A 16,742-nucleotide genomic window follows, 5' to 3' on the forward strand; every position below is an offset into this window, starting at 1 on the left:
AACATTCTCAACATTATTTAAGGCAAGAGTGCTGTGACATATTTTTTCATAATAAAACATCCTTCTTTTCTTTTTTCCTTTGTACATTGTGTACAGTGTCTAACAGTTCATCCACAGATCCTGAAGGAATTCAGAATTAATGAAATGTATTGCTGTGTACCACTGCCATCTGCTGCTAATCTCTCCCTGTGGATACAGAAGGTCTTACTTCACCATATATTTAATCCAGTAAAGATCTTCAGCTGAATGTGCATGGTTGGTCCAATTCATAATACTCCTTTCATAATACTTTTTAAACCATCTCTCCCCATTTTATCATAGAGCTCCTGACTGCACATCTTAGCCAATATATTGAGGCAATTGTTTCAATTTCAGTTTGAGAAAGGAAATTATTTTCTTCCCCCAGTCAGTGAAAAAGGTTTGTGCTGCAATCTCATCCAGAACCAGACTGTTCCAGAGAGGAAGTGTCCATCTTAGAGATTCCAACAGTTTACACATTTGCCATCTGTACTCAAAGATCTTCAGTAAGAACATGTTATTTCTAGAGTCCCACTTCTCCAGCACTTCTGACACCCACTCATTCACACCATTTCTAAGGAGTACAACATGTCAGAATGCAGAATTGCTGCATAGTTACTTTAATTTATATGCTGCTCTGACTTCAGTTTCTAAATACATGTAACCAGGATATATCAAGATGTGCTGCATAAATATCATCAAGAAGCAAATACCATTCCACATGAAAAAGAGCAAAGTAGAGTATGACAACAAGGAAGAGAAAATAGAGGACCCCCCAGTCTCATTTATAGCAGTATGGCTGCTTGAAGCTACAACACAAATCAATCAGACAAGATTTGAGTTGCAGCTTGTCTTTTGATTTCTGCGATATTTTGAGAAGAGAATTTATCTTATTAATATTTGATATGACCCTTCCTGTGTTTTTAGATGGGATCCAGACTGCAAGAAAAGTGTGCTCGAGGTTGCAAAAAGATGTGTATGAATTCATAAGCACAAGATAATTGGGAAAATGTCACACCTATTTGAAAGGACTCCTACTATGTCTGCTTGTAATTGGAAGATGTCAGTAGCTGCTTTGGAGAAACACTAGGAGATATTTGGGGGCCCAGCTTTGGGGTTTGCATTTCTTACTCTTGAGCTCTGAGGTACAGCTGGCTGTGGCCTTCTTCAAAAAAATCCTGAGGCTTTTATTGCTAGATATACTAAGCACATGTTTTAGAGCACAGAAAATGGCTATCAACAAAGGTAACTCCTGTAACAATGAGCTGAAGGAACTCATTGGCTGGGAAATAGGGATGAAGTAACATGTCTGGCAATGCCTGGTCAGAACTGAAATGACAAAGTAACAGGGGAATACATAAAAAGATCAAGCTTGAAAAGGCAGATAATTATAATCTAGAGCATATGAACAGATGGCAACACCATCAATCAATGAATAAATAATAGTACAATCTGACTTGATGGGATGATTGGATGAACTCAGATGACACCAGGCACACTGCACCTTATATAACTAAGTGGCAGTCAGGAAGCAGAGCACATTCATACCCCAGAAAGTGGAAAAAAACAAAATTAGCAGCTCTCATATGACTGGATATATTTGGACTGCCATTGCACTGATGAATTCACTTGTGGTTATCACCTGGAGATAGAACCACTAGCTACAGAATGTTTCAGCAACTGGACTGGCTCTCAAGAAAAGAAATTAAAACCAAAACAAGATAGACAGGTGAACAAAAAGGTCAACTGGCTTTTGTATGCCTCTCTGAATGGAAAGAAACATATAGCCACTAATAATGTTATTAGTCATATTTCTGTGCAACCCTGGCAAATGACTTTACTAACAGGTGTCACCCATTTTGCTCCTTCCAGTTCATGTTTCATAGTTCAATTTCATTTCCACTACTCAAGAACAGCAGTTGTTAGCTGTACAGCACTTCAGATCTTGCTGCAAATTCAATTACAGCTTTATTTTGTCATTTGATACGCCAGTGGAATAGAAACAATCAAGAAGATTGACACTGATCGTAATCTAAATTGTCATGCCCAAACTTTGACAGAGGCATGAGTTAAAAAAGGTGCCAGTCATTCAAGACTCCTGACTCTTCAAACTGCCTTGTAATGTGCATCAAAATGGATTCCTCACTGCTTGCAAATAAACCTATGCATTATTCTTTGCTAAACAGAATTTCCTGGATAGAAGAATTACGTTCCAAAAGTAAAGTTTAAGTGTTACCATTTTTGGCTATTATTTTAGTCTAAAAGTTAAATACAGAATCCTGGAAACTTTATTATATTTAATAATGATGTTATGTTTTCTTTCAACATAGACTTTATACTGGTGTCCTTCCCTGTACTAAAGTAAACTTCATTTTTTAGTCACATTATTATTTTATTTTCTATTTATTTTCACTGCAATAATTTAGTGTGTCAGCTATTTTCATCAATATGATAGTATTTCCAGCATCAATGTTGCTCACATTGTGTGAACAAGCCCTAGCAACACATATGCATTTTGAGATTAAATAAAATGAAGAGGTAAATTAATCTAAGAGTGGTAATGAACTCTTCATTACTCTAGGATGTTGACATAGATAGTTACATCTCAGCAAAAGAGGACAAGAATAATATTCTCTCTTAATGGACACAAGGAAAACACTATGAAACCATTGAATAGCTTGCTATACTACTCTACAAATAAATTTTGTTTGTCATGAACACAGAGGCAACAGTCAAAAGCAAATATCTAGAAATACTTTTAAAACTCTTGCCAAGAGATTGCAAACCATTAAAAATGTTTTAATGGCAATAAGTAAACATCTATTCTTATCACAAAAATTAGTAGAGAAGAAAGTACACACAGAGTATTCTACAGGTACCAGGTATCTACCAGACAATAACATCAAGTGATGGGTTTACTAACATGTAATGCATGGGCTTTGTTACTTCACCCTACACTGTACTGTGTATTACATCATTATGCTTGTATTTTATAAAGGAACAACATAACATCATTTACAAAGTCAAAATAAGTGCCAAGTGAGAATATATTTGGGGCAGTTGAGCACTTCTATCCTAAAATACAGCAATTAGATTATGTCCACTGTCTGTACAGCAGAGAATTTAAAAAAAGGCATTTCACAGCAAGACTACCAAGAGGGACTCAGATTCAAAAAATTACTTTAGCAGACACATGTCACTGTGCTCAAAATTATGATTCAACAACTCCATCTAATAATGAAAATATCAAAAACCTCTTAAGAGCCTCCCTGTTCAGCCAAAGAAATCCATAGGCTACATAAGATTCCAGGAAAGAGAAGTTATGTATCTACGGTTGATGTTCTCTGAACATGGAATCCAGGCCCATACTCTGAATATAGGTCTTACCACAAGCAGTGACATTTCTGTCTTTGAGATAACAGCAACAGCCGTGTTCAGGCTCTGCTGAACATTCTGCTATATGCAAGTACATACAAAACAAAATACTCACAGCTTAGTTTTTTTTTTCACCTTCAAAATAATGTCCAGGCCATAAGACAAAGAGGTGTTGAGAAAAAAGGACAGAGAAAAGTAATGATGAAGTAAGATGAACATGAGGAAATAAGCTCACTGTCTTTCACTGATAAGGCAGATGAAGATGGCTCCATACTTTTTCACACATTCACAGCTCCTGAGCTGTGACTTTGTCTTTCCTGCAAACTGCACTTTCAGGGCCAGCCAACATTGTTAGAATACCTCTTTAATGGCAGAGGGAATATCTGAGGCTGCAGGAGTGCTAAGTGGCTGGCTCTGTAAACAACAGGAATGGAGATATTTCAGAACAGAATTACTGAATGAGGTCAACAAAACTCGTGGATAAAGGAGATGTTTTTAAAATAGGCAAAGCTGAATTTTCTAGTAGGCTTTTGAAAAATTCCTCGTCACAGGCTTCTATGGAAACTCAACACTCAGAGCTTTAGGGAAGGTCTTTATGTTGATAAATAACTGATTAAAAGACAGGGAACAGAAGGTAAGTAGGTTATCCAGACAGCTCTAGCAATGGAGGGAGGTCATTACCAGAGTTCCACAGGGATTTTCTGCAGGGGATGCAGTTATTCGTCATATTCCTAAGCAAGCTGGGAAAATGGATGAGCAGTGAGGTGAGAAAGCTTTATAATGATATTAACTTTCGCACAGTGAAAAGGATGATGGCTTGCTGGATGTGAAGAATTAGGAAAGGTGCTTATGGAAGAAAGTCCCTAGGCAATAAAAAGCCAGATGAAATTCTTTGTAGTTGAATGCAAAGTGTTGCAAAAAGAGCAAAACAATTCTGAAATCAAAAGTCATTATATACACAAAAGTGCACGCATTTTAAGAGCGCATTAGAGGACCCTACCACATACTATTGGCTTGTTCTTACTCTCCTGGTTGGCTTCTGCTTATAGTCATAGTTTAAGGTAGGATACTAGTCTGGGTGGATTTTTGGTCTGACCAGGTGGAGGAACCGGGCTTTTTTACAATTGTAGCCTGAGATTCAATATGGTGCATGTGACAGAAAAACATTCTTGTTCAGGACTCTACAGATTTCCTGTGTCCTTACATGGCAGTAACCATGAACTTAAACCTGCCAACTATTGATGTTTATAGCATTAAGAATCCCAAGGAAGGTTTCAGCCTTTTAGAGTATTCTTTACAAACCAGCCACAGGCCCCTCTACTGGTTACACTGGGACTACCCAGGTAAGACATGTTAATCACATAAAATGCAAAAATACAGAAAGTTTCTTCACCAGAGGATGAAGACAAAAATGTTTAACAGAGGAATATGAATGAAAAAAAAAAAATATGGACAGAATCTATTTCTTTAGCAACGCCAGAACACAAAATGGTGTGAGGTTTCCCCCTGGAATTATAAGGCTGAAAAACTGGAGTTTTTACAGCTAATGCTGAAAATCTCAGAGAACAAAAAATCCTTCTTGCATAAGATCAAATAATCTTTATCAAGGGGAGGAGCATCCCACCAAAAGTTATATTCAGAATGCCACCCAGTGAAACGACTCTTTTCCCTAAAAGACTTCACAGAAGTCCAGGCAACTGTATATGGGAGTCATTATCCAGTTCCATTAATGAGGAAAGGGAGTTGCTGATTCACTACTCAGTACTAACCTTTTGAAATCCCAATACTATGTCCTGACAAGAAGTCTTAGGCAGAAGGTCTCTACTTCCATATCCATCCATCCATCCAAGTGGATACGATGTGTCTTGGTCAGCATTGCATCAGCAGAACAATAGTGATCTCTCACTCTGCCATCCAGACTATGCTGGAAGTACTAGTTCCTAACTTCCTACTAATTCATCTGCTAAGATGATGAAAGAGAAATAGTCCTAGAAGTCTTCATTGTCCCACACAAGGGAGAAGTCAAACTGAAATCAAGCAAAGGTGTCAAAAAGAACAGTCAGGAATTGCTGCAATCATTCAGTTCACATTCATTGTGTCAAGTACTCTGCTAAAGCATTCCGATGAGAAAATTCCTGGCTTCTCGTTTTAAAAAGAATATGGTGGTACATATGCAGTAAACACTAGTTTGATGAATAATATACTAAACCATCCCTAGAGTTTATCATTGTTTCTGATAACAGGAACAGAGTCTCTGCTGCTCAGTGATTTCTCAAATGTTCCCAGTTCTTTCTAGCAAATAACATGGGAAAAGAGAATCTCAACTAAATTACCATTCAGAAAGAATATAAATAGTAATAGGATTCCTTGTCAGGAGGATCAGCCTGGTATATTCATAGAGATCAGTACCAGACACTGGCTGAAGACAACTGCTTCAGCTTTTGACAATCCTAGCAAGCAATGTCTAAGAAAGATACAACAAACTTCTAAACTTCTACTGTTTAGACTTTTACACATGTATGTAGGGTTTGTAGGCAGCAATATATCTTTAACGCAAATGGTAATGGCAGCTGGTAAGCAAAGCTCACCATGTGTACGAGTATAGTTCGCAGCTCAGGGCCAATCTTTATAGAGTCTAAAAAGCCATCACCAGAATGGAATAACAGTTTTGACAGTCTGAAACCAACACTACTCTGCTCTCTGTGTCACTCTTCAATGCCACCCACTCACTCCTATAGCTATCCTCTGAGCATGCCTTACCCCACAGGTAAGGGACTTTGTCCCTCACAAAAACACAGCTGCAGCAGGTTGCTCGTCTTCACAGAGAGGCCAGTCTAATCATCCAAGGTTCAGCCCTCAAATCAGCTCCTCCCTTAGCCTGCTTGCACTCTGCCAGAAGGCAGCCATAATTGCTAGCTTATAGGCTTGTCTGGGTGAAATCCAGCCTTTCTTCCAAGGTGCCCTACTGAGCAAAAATCTGTGGTGTCTGCCTCAAAAGCATTCTCCAGGAGGACAATGCACTTTTTATGGGAACAGGAGGGCATGTCAAAGCAGGTACAAGATTGCAAGATATACTTCCATGGCTTCAAAGAGGGAAAAGTGCAGAGAGACAGTCAGTGTACTGAACCCATTCCCTTCTTCACAGACTTCAGAATATCTAATACTTACTACAGATTTCAGCAAAGATGTTTATTAGTAGCAGACACTCCTGTCCAGAGGTACAAAGGAGAAGGTTCTGTAGCCATAGCATGGCCCCATTCTCATTATACACAATGGAAATAATATCACTGACTTTATTAGAAATTGTGTCAGATCCTGTAACCAAACTAGTGAGTCAGCTAGGAAGTGTTGAGGAGAAAGTCTTACTTCTGCCTTTTCAATCCAAAACAAACAGTGATCCAAAACATTTTCCCATTCCAATTACTTTACTGATTTAATAAGCCACTCCTCACTGTCCTGGGGTAATAATATTGTTTATTGATTATTCATTTTTAAATGGAATCTCATCTGTTTTATTTCTGCTTATTCCCAAAGTTTCCAGTGAAATAAGGAATAAGATCTTAATTCCAGTATGGTTCAAACACAGTGAAGTGAAGGCTACATCTTCTACTACTTCTAAAAGGTATTCATCTTCTGCTTTGGAGTCTATGGATTGATTGTTTCTTTAAAAAAACTTCTTAAACATTAGAAAATATAAACACTGCTGTTAATGGGAAGATGTGCAAAGGTTCATTTACAGGTTTGTTTTTTCTTTTTCTGTTTTGAAACAGGATGAGGAAACTTCATAAAAAATAATACCACAGAAAGACTCCTGTTGCTTTGACATCAATTCCATGCTGGGTTTTATAAGCAGAAGGTCAAGTAAATTCAAATATATATAACACAGCAATTTTTGTTCCTATAGAATAAGATGGATTGCTTAAATTAGATGCCGTGGGAGATGATTTACACCAATGTACATGTCCATGCACCAACATACACGTCCAATCTCATCTTCTACTAATTCAGGTAGAGACCTGAAAGTGTAGCTTTGTTTGATGTTCCCAGGCTTAACTGCCCTTGAACACTGTCATTTCCATTGCCTGGTTGATATACTTTGCCTAGAGATTTGCACTGCAGAAGCAATACCACTATTCTCTTTCACCCTGAAGACCTAAACATGAATCACTACACCTCTTAATTCTCCTTATGCAACCAAAGCATGTCCGAAAACACATTGACCCTCCAATCCCATGTTCTCTACTCTTCCTGAAAGCTAATAGAACCAGACTAATTAGTCTCCCCTAATCAAACCACTTCTGTAGTTTCTCCTCATCTCTCTCCCATTCTTCAGTGATAACTCCATCTGCCACAGGAATCTGCTGTGGCACAATCCAATTGTGACTCTGCTGTTGAAGAGACCTGGGAGGGCTTTGAGTACCCAGAAAATGATCAGGACTCTCACACCTTTTGAATCAATCATTTCCATGCTTTGTACAGTGTTTCACAAAACAGAGAAAGAGAAAAGAGGGACTGAAAAAACCCGACATTACCTAATGTAAAAGAACTTATCTTTATCACTGGAGCCCTAAGTCACATATGTAGGATGTACATGATGTCTCTCAATTCAGCTTAGTTTATGCATCATCTCTTCTTTGACAGTGGAATAAAGGCATGGAAGCCCATGAGAAAAAAGCAAGCTAAAGGTATTCAGAAGTACCCATTAATTTTATTACCAATTCAGAAGAAGTCCACATTAATTGTCAGCATTAGTCAAGGCACCGATTCTGTGATGTCCTTACTGTAAAGCATATACAAATTATTTTGTCTGTACTTGCTTTTCATGGTCACCATTTCACAGAGTACAGTTTGTCTTGGACAAACCACAGACACATACTGAACAACATCTCAAAAAAATCCTTGATGCTTTTTTCCCCTTCTGTCTGTTGTACAGTATGTTCCAAATATGGAGGGTAGAAGACATTAAAATATGATTGCTAAAAATCTTACCTAAACTAATCTTAAAAACCTAATCTTAAAAAATAATTAAATTCACTTTTTATCACTTTGTGTTAAAGAAATGCTTTTTCTGAACAATTAAAATGTGCAGATGCTTTATTTTGTTCCCAAAAATTAGCTGTCATTTTCTGGTTCTCTTTCACTTAGCTGATATTTGGCTTGCACATAGAAGAAAGCCTTTGTAACAAGTATAATCCAAGTGAAAATTTTATTTTACTAAATCCTAAATTAGATACAAAATTAATCAAATAGTTTCACATCAGACTACCTTCAAATCCTGGCATGTAACTGGCTTGCTTTACTTCTCTCATTCCATTGTTCTCTATCACATCTTTCAGCTTGATTTTTCTTCTAATTCTTTTCATTAGACTTATTTATCTTTAGCTGTTACTGTTTCACGAGATAGCAACTTGTGATGCTACTTCATAGCAAAGAAGGGCCACCATGCAGAAGCCAATGGCAAAACTCCCACTCGCAGAAAAAAAAAATCTCCCTGATACATTTTTTTAGTGAAACTCCTCTGGATTGTCAATTGAATACCTGCCATTATGTATTTGTTAGCTTTTTACTTTTCTGGGTTGAAACATTTGAGATACAGAAATTGAGTTTTCTCTCCTCTCCTCTTTCTCTTGAAAGCAACAAATATATTCCTTTCCTTTTAAAATGTAATTATGTTTCTTACCATCCACGCTGTGACAAAATCTCCCATCCAAGTCCCAACTGCAGCTACCTTCATAAAATTTTCATTCCTCATGCCCATGAAGTCTGTTATAATGTATGCACTGTGAAAACAAGAACAGAAACGTAAGATATATACATTTGCTCAATGTAGTTACAAAGAACTTGCATTAGTGACAAAATTTATTATCTTTGAAAGATTTCCCATTACTTTCATAATAACTTTTCTGCTTGATTTGAGTCTTGACAAAGAACTGAACCCATAGAGATCGATTTCAACTAGAAATGCAATGTGAATCTGATTTTGAAGTCCATGTCTCTTTTGAAGGTGGTAAAATAACAGTTGGCAAAGACTTTAGGATTATGTGAAGCTTCTGGAAGTAGAAAATGCTTTATGCTTTTTTATCTTTTTCCTTTATACAAATAGAATTACAATATTTTTTCAAATATGTGACTTTGCAAAATCTTTATGAAGAACAATAAAAATCTTTAAGGTGTCTTTAAAATTATAATTGAGCTGCTTGACTTTTCACTCTATCAACCTATACAACCACTTTTTTAACACATCAGTGTAAGCAAGTTTTGCAAAATTTCAGTGAGATGTCACTGTTTCTAGATTTATACAATTTATTTGCACAGATATATTTTACTTAAATCCAAAAGAAGCATTTCCATTCTGCTTAAATAACGCAACAGATAGGATTTACAACCTCACTTGGTAATTTGACTTCAAGTTCACCAAGATGCTATAAAGACAATTCAGAAGGTAAAGTTATTTCTTCCAGATTAAAACCTTTCTGAAAAAACCCATACATTTTAATATACTGATACAATTTTCTAAAAGACTTTTGTAGTGGCCAAGAAGAGGCAACTCTCCTCAAGAGCTAAAATGATAATGAATATGAATGGCAATTGCATTTTAACTTTACAAGTGATATCTTTGTTTTCAAGACACTTGTAAACATTTTTGTGTATTGTTATGCCTGTTTAGGAGTGCGCATAAGTGACACAGTTATATGTAAAAGTGTCCTTGAACACTGTGCCATCCATTATTCAAATCTCACCATTGTTACACACCAAATATTGCAATGTCTAGGAGCTATACAGACCATATCTCTGCAATTGGATCTCTGCAAACTGATTCCACTCTCTGGGCCAGTTCTGTTAAAATCTAAATATCTGAGCAAGATGGAAGGTCTAGCTAGCACAAATCCATGCATAGTATGGTATAATTTCTTAGAGAGAATTTAGTATGTTGTAGAGCAGAAATATTATTGTCAGTGAATAGTTTCATGACACATGAAAAATGTCCTAGTGTAACAGCCCTTTTCATTATACATATTATGACCTTTCAGCTGGTATGTCACTAACAAAAAATGCCATCTGATTATTTTTTCTGTTGAACAGCACATAAATGCTGGATCTGATTTTCTGATGGAAAAAAAAAATCCAAACTATTTTTAACAGCATTCCATGTAGTTAAAAGATCACCAGTATCCTAAATTCACCATGTTATAAATAAGGATATAATAACCCAAGAAGAAGAACATCAGGACAGCCTAAAGTCTTCCTGCTTCAATGTTCTGTCTCCAAGAGACGGCAACAGCAGAAACAAAGGAAGACTGAAAACAGGCAAGCACAACCCTCCAAGATATATTCTCCTAGATGCTTTAGAACTGGAAAATATTTGGAATTCCTTTTTTCCTGTATCTTGGGCATGCCATTCTTGTAGCCTCTGCGAAGGCAGAAAATAATCAAGCCTGCTTTCCTTAATAAGGTTTCTTATTCACAAAGAAAGCATGGCAGTAAATGGCATTTGTAAGGAATGGCCCTCAAATGCAAAGCATATCTTAGTTTTTTCCATCAGTAGGAGACACATACAAAACCCCAGGGTTCTCACCTTTTCTTACGTGCACTACACATGATTACACATGATTACAGGTGCATTCTCATATGCATTACACATGATTACAGGTGTACAATAAGCAAACACTTGTGCAACACCCCCATAAAATGGGCCACTTGGGCGACCCCTATAGCCCTGGCACATAGAGCAGGCCTGCCACAGCCACCCTGGCAGGCTGCTGGGCACAAGGAGGGTCAACCAAAAAGACTGAGAGGTCACTGATCCCTGAATATGGGTATTACCTAGCAGAAGAGAAATAAATTCAGACATAAGTGATTCTTTTTAATGGAAATTGAAATTCTCAGTGTAATCACTTGTTTTTATGAATGTTAGAAGTATCAGAAGGTTTATAATAAGGTTGAATGAGCTGGATACAATACTTAAATACATAGAAAGGTCTTGAAAACATCACATCCTCCCAACAGTTCTTCTTGTCATTTAAAACATGAAAACATCAAAGAAGTTTAGTATAAATTGTGCATTCCAGTCTACAAGTAATTAATGCCTGAATAAAATATGCAAATTGACAAACCTTCAGTTAGTGTCAAAATAGCATATTATTATAAAGAAACTGTTAGGAATATAAACTGTGCATGTTTTAAGTGCACTTATTGATTAAAATACAGCTACAACTTTTTATGAACAGGAAGAATATTTTTAGAATTGTCATCTTATTAGAAATAGTAATGAAATACATTACTATTTCATTAACTGCTAGCATTACACGTCTGTCTTTTATGCTCTCTGTAGTATTATTTTTCTTTCAAAACACAAAGAAAAATCGACTATTTTAAAATAGGGATTTGGGGCTGCTAAAAATGAATTTTTAAAAAAAACCGTAACACTCCAGTTTTCATTTTCAGGTTTTAGTTTAAATAGGAATAAGAACACTTGACATTTTCAATAAAGACATGCTTTCCTGATGGTACTAGCAGGACACATATTATAACCGCAACAAAAGTAAAATTAATTCTGTTGTGGAAAATCCTCACATTTTTCTAGCTTTAGCTAGTGATTAGAGTAGTTTTCTTTAATTGTTTAGCCTTCTTCCTGGCTAGGACCCATGTCTGCACCTTGCAGGAGGACTAAGGTCTGCTGGGTTCCAGTTACCTGTCATGGTCAGCACAGATTTTCTATAGCTTGTCAAAAGGCTTCTGTTTGCTTCACCATATGTGTACTGTGCAGCAAGGCACCAGCATACTGCATGAGCAGCACAGCCTAAGGAAACACTGAGTGAAAAAGCACAGCACTTAAAGCCCAGAGTAAAAAAGTTCTTCTGAGACAGGATACGTGTAAATAATTAAATTCTGAGGAGCCAATACTTGTGAACATTATAGATAAAGGACAAATTTGTGACTGGGATTTGGGAGCCTTTCACAGTAACACTGGAAGCTGCAGCTCCAGGGAAACTGCTCTTAGCAGGCCAAAATTTAAGGAAGGTAGAGCAACATTTTAACAGAATTGGATGAAAGAGAAGGATCAAAAGACAAAGGAGACTTGATAAACACAATTCTAAAACAGATTTTTAAAAAATCATATGTAACTGTCTATATCCATGTTGATGCAAAAGGTATGTTAATAACCATGAGTCAGTAAAAAGACATATGAGCCCAGTGTATTTGAACAGTTTCTGGAGTTAGCAGCAGTGTGCACAAAATGGATAAAGAGGGACACAACCACACTAGCCTGGAGATTTTGTTCAAAGGAAAATATCAAAGCATTTTTTCAAAGAAAGATGACACTGCTAAAATTACTAAGTCTGAAAGCAAATGGAAGGTTTTAAATTTTACATTAGATAAAGATGCACAAGTCACTGTGGTGCTATCGACACTGTTCCAAGCCCTGGAAAAAATCTCATGACTGAGACTCAGTGCTGAGATGGTGTTTTCTTCACCATCACAGGATCTAAGAATGGGCTTTAGCTTGAACAGAGACACTTCAATGTAAGGGTAAACCATGAAGTCAAACTCTCTATGGAGCTTTGTCAAACTGGGTCAAGGATTTAGTTGCTTTATGTTACTTTCTGATGGCTAGCATGTAAAAAAAAACCCCATGCTCACATTAAAAGGCATTGTTAAATCTATGTGATTAAGTGATTCCCAGTGCAGTAATATAACTTGATTTCCAGATGATAATCCAAAGAGCTCTGTATCTCTTGTGAGGTCTGTGACATAACTGACAATCCAGACACATCTGAACTGAACTCTGAGTGTCCTGGGACAGCAGTGAGAGCACAGACACTTTGGGGAGGTTTTAGTTGCCTTTTAAAGTAATTTTAGCAACATTGATGCATCTTAACTAAACTTGAACTGGTTCTTTATATATTCTAGATTACTGAAGGCACTGGGCTGGCACACAGAACACAGTGCATGTTCTGTACAGAGCCAACAAGAACTGCATCCACAGAGTGATAACTTAATGCTCTTTAAAAAGGAGGGGAGGCCTAGATATCTTTTATGTTGAGTAACAAAAAGTCTGTACATGTTCTGCAGTCCAATATGCACTTTTCTGAAGTGGTTTTAATATTTGGCCTTCCCCTTAAATAGCTGATTATCTGTATGGAACTCATCTTGCTTGGTGCTTTTGACAAAGTGAAATGCTTTGACACTGGCAAACAAGTGAAAGCACAGGAGTTTACACAGGCTGCAAAGAAGTATGTGTTTAGATGTAGCACCACAAGCTTCCATTACTGTCAATTTAGAAGAGGCAGAGAGTGTCAGAATAACTGAAAACATACATAAAAGGCTGCAGATACAGTTCCTGATCTGTATTTGTCACTCTAAAATGACAGAATGGCAAATGAGACACTTGGTAGCAATTCACTCAGCTGAAAAACTATTCTTCTAATGTTAGGAATTGAAGTCAGAGCCACAGGGAACTGGAAGGTGCCCAGAGACAGCAAGACCTGCTGTCTTATAAACTGGCACATCATAATGAGGATGGCATAATGCACAGCTACCAGCAAACAGCACAGAGAGCACAACAGCGATTCATCCAGTCCCTAACCATCCCCAGTGCATGCTTTAGACATGCAGACAAAACTTCTATGACACCAGAACAGAGAGGATTAAGAGGCACTGAACCAGGGATTTTGCTTGACAAGACATCAAAGAGGTAACAGCCACAGGAGGATCAGCAGGCTAATCGCCAAGACACAAAAATCTGAGAAGCAAAACCAGCTTGGCTATAGCAAGGCAGATCGTGGCACAGTACAGAACACCTAAGACTGACAGACCGATTCTGTAACTGAGCATCACTGGTTGGTAACTTATTTATATATGCTTTTTTTGAAACAAGGCAGCAGAACTATGATTCTGAAAACCTCTGCTCATCAGCCAGCAGGCCTAGCAGCTGTGTAAGTTACTCTGGGGACCTTGCTTGTAAAGCTCCCAAGCCACCAGAAGTTCTGCTGCTAGAATACACAGGAGCTCCTCACTGTCCACAGGGACAGGCCATTTAGCTTCTAGCTTTGCAAGCCTGCCTTTAAGACAAGGACCATTGAAAGATACAGCAATTTCAATTCTGTTAATGTAGAAGAGGTATGTAACTTAAATGGTAGGGTACACACGAGATCCAGTCCCTATTCCAAGGGACACTGGTTTAATGCACTTCAGAGTTAGACAATTGAACCTTACTGTCATTCTCAATAGGAAAAGATGATGACACAAGAGGGTAAGAAATATGTGTTCAGGAGTCTGTTAGATGAGGTGAAACTGAAGCTGTATATTCCATATTTTGTATAAATATCATCTTTCACAGATAAGAAAAATATTCCCTTTCCTTCACTTTTAGAATGGATGCCACTGGTCAGTATAGATGTTTGGATTAGATCACAATTACAGTCCAAATTTAAGGTGCCTAAGCAAATTGGGACAGGATTTTTAACATATTTTTGTTTGTAATGTAGCTTTTTCTACAGCTAGTTGTAGGAGTTTCCTGTGTGGGTTTTTGTGGCTCTTATTCCAACAAACCAAGCATAAAGCACTTAATATCCAATAGAGTCTGGACTTCTCTTTAGAGATCAGGTGGTAATGATACAGATTAACTTTTGCCTAATGATGCTAGTCTTCCTAGGCTGTCTCCACAATCAATGGATCTGACAGCAATTCAAAGCAGGATGTTAATTTAGATTATTTTCTTCTATGGCATAGTGATGTCATATATGAAAATGGCCAACAGCTTACATCAAAAGGAGTTGCAAAATGCAAATCATAGTGAGAGACCTACTGCCAGAGGCTGTGAGAGTCTGCATCTCTACTAAGAAAATCTTAGGGACCTGCAAATTCAAAAGCATTAAGGACCTCCATTATGGGAGAAATGCAGCCCTTTGTGTAAAGGTAAACTTTTGTGAGTGTTGACACGCACTTCCAGCAAGTTTAAATGACAGGATTTGCTACACCTACATTTTTGTGTGTGCCTGTCAAACCCTAAATGACAAATAAAATTGGAGACAACAAATGGACAAGTTGGGAATTGAACCCAGATTTCTTCCTTCAGATAAGCGCCGTTCTCCATCACTACACAAGTGCTCTGCTGAAAATTATGTACTAACCCTACCAATTTCACTACAAGGAATTTATGATGAAGAGGATAGTGTGGGGAAAAGCACAAAGGTGACTGAAAAAAGAATTAAACAAACTGATTTTTCAGATTCATTATGTCCATGAGATATCTTTTACAAACTTTCCAGGAGTTTGCTGTTCATGTGCAAGGTGCATCATAAAAACATATATTCTGTTTAGTGAGAAAGAAGAAAAACAAAGGCTGCAGAGTGCATTAAGCATTTTTCTGCTGCAAATATAGGCTACAATACTCAGCCAAGGATAGGTTGCAGAAGCATTTTCTAATTGTACTGTGAACAGATGAATGCTCACCCATTCACACATAGCACAGCCTTACCTGTCCCCACCACACACTCACACCAGCACTGCAGCTTATATGTAGCTGTTTAGGCTTCCATTTCAGCTCTATCACTGCTGCATAAGTTGTTTTTATTGAAGCAATGACACACAGGGTTGCCTCTTACATGCCAGTTTGGTACTGCAGGAGAGGATTAAGACATTTTCTCACTGCTAAGTGAATTGCTTACTGAAAATTATTTTAGTGGATAATGAAACAAGTCAGGAGAACTGTGACAAGTTAAGAGAATCTTGCCGCTTTTTAGCATTTCCTTTAATAGGCTAGTAAAATTCTGCAACTAATCTGTAACACTGTACTGTGTGCTATATATTAAATGACCTATTTGATTCACTCCATGTGCCTATATATTAGGATATCAGAATAGTTTTACAGTAAAAAGTGCCAAAATGCAAGATAAAACAGGTGGCCAGGGACACAAATACAACAGGTGGCTTTGGGGACTTGTTAAGTCATGCACATGTCCATGCCTGCTTTTGACATTTTAATATGCCTAAGAAAGGAAATAGATGTGTAGGAATAATCTCAGAAATTGAAGTTCAAAGACAAAAATATTATTTACTTTAAAGAAAAGATAACTGTTCTTGCCATCAACAGAATATAAACAAAGTTAAATAAAATAATATAGCTGGAACTCTATCATTTTAACCAAGCACTTTGATAACTTTAAAACTTCAGTGAATTTCAGGAAAAGTTCTTACTTTCTATCTGTTTCAGCTGTAGGGATGACAGAGAAGTTTAAATGCATTATTACAATGAATAAACAAGTAACTTCAGTATTATTGCTTTTCGGAAAGGGGAAAGTAGGACAATTTTCAGTTGTTACAAAACACCGGATGAACGCTGCTTA

At 37.2% G+C, this 16,742-nt stretch overlaps 1 protein-coding gene across 4 annotated transcripts in view; it reads right to left on the reverse strand.

Moving 5' to 3' along the window:
* Nucleotides 1-16,742, reverse strand: part of TMEM117 (transmembrane protein 117) — a 190,704-nt gene that overhangs the window by 95,740 nt on the left and 78,222 nt on the right. For all 4 annotated transcript variants that reach the window (XM_053944122.1, XM_053944123.1, XM_053944124.1 and 1 more), the window contains exon 4: nucleotides 9,074-9,173. In XM_053944122.1, the coding sequence (XP_053800097.1) occupies nucleotides 9,074-9,173 (100 nt within the window). The remainder of the gene's footprint in view (nucleotides 1-9,073; nucleotides 9,174-16,742) is intronic.

The sequence above is a fragment of the Vidua chalybeata genome, chromosome 5, assembly GCF_026979565.1.
Source record: "Vidua chalybeata isolate OUT-0048 chromosome 5, bVidCha1 merged haplotype, whole genome shotgun sequence".
Taxonomy (NCBI): domain Eukaryota; kingdom Metazoa; phylum Chordata; class Aves; order Passeriformes; family Viduidae; genus Vidua; species Vidua chalybeata.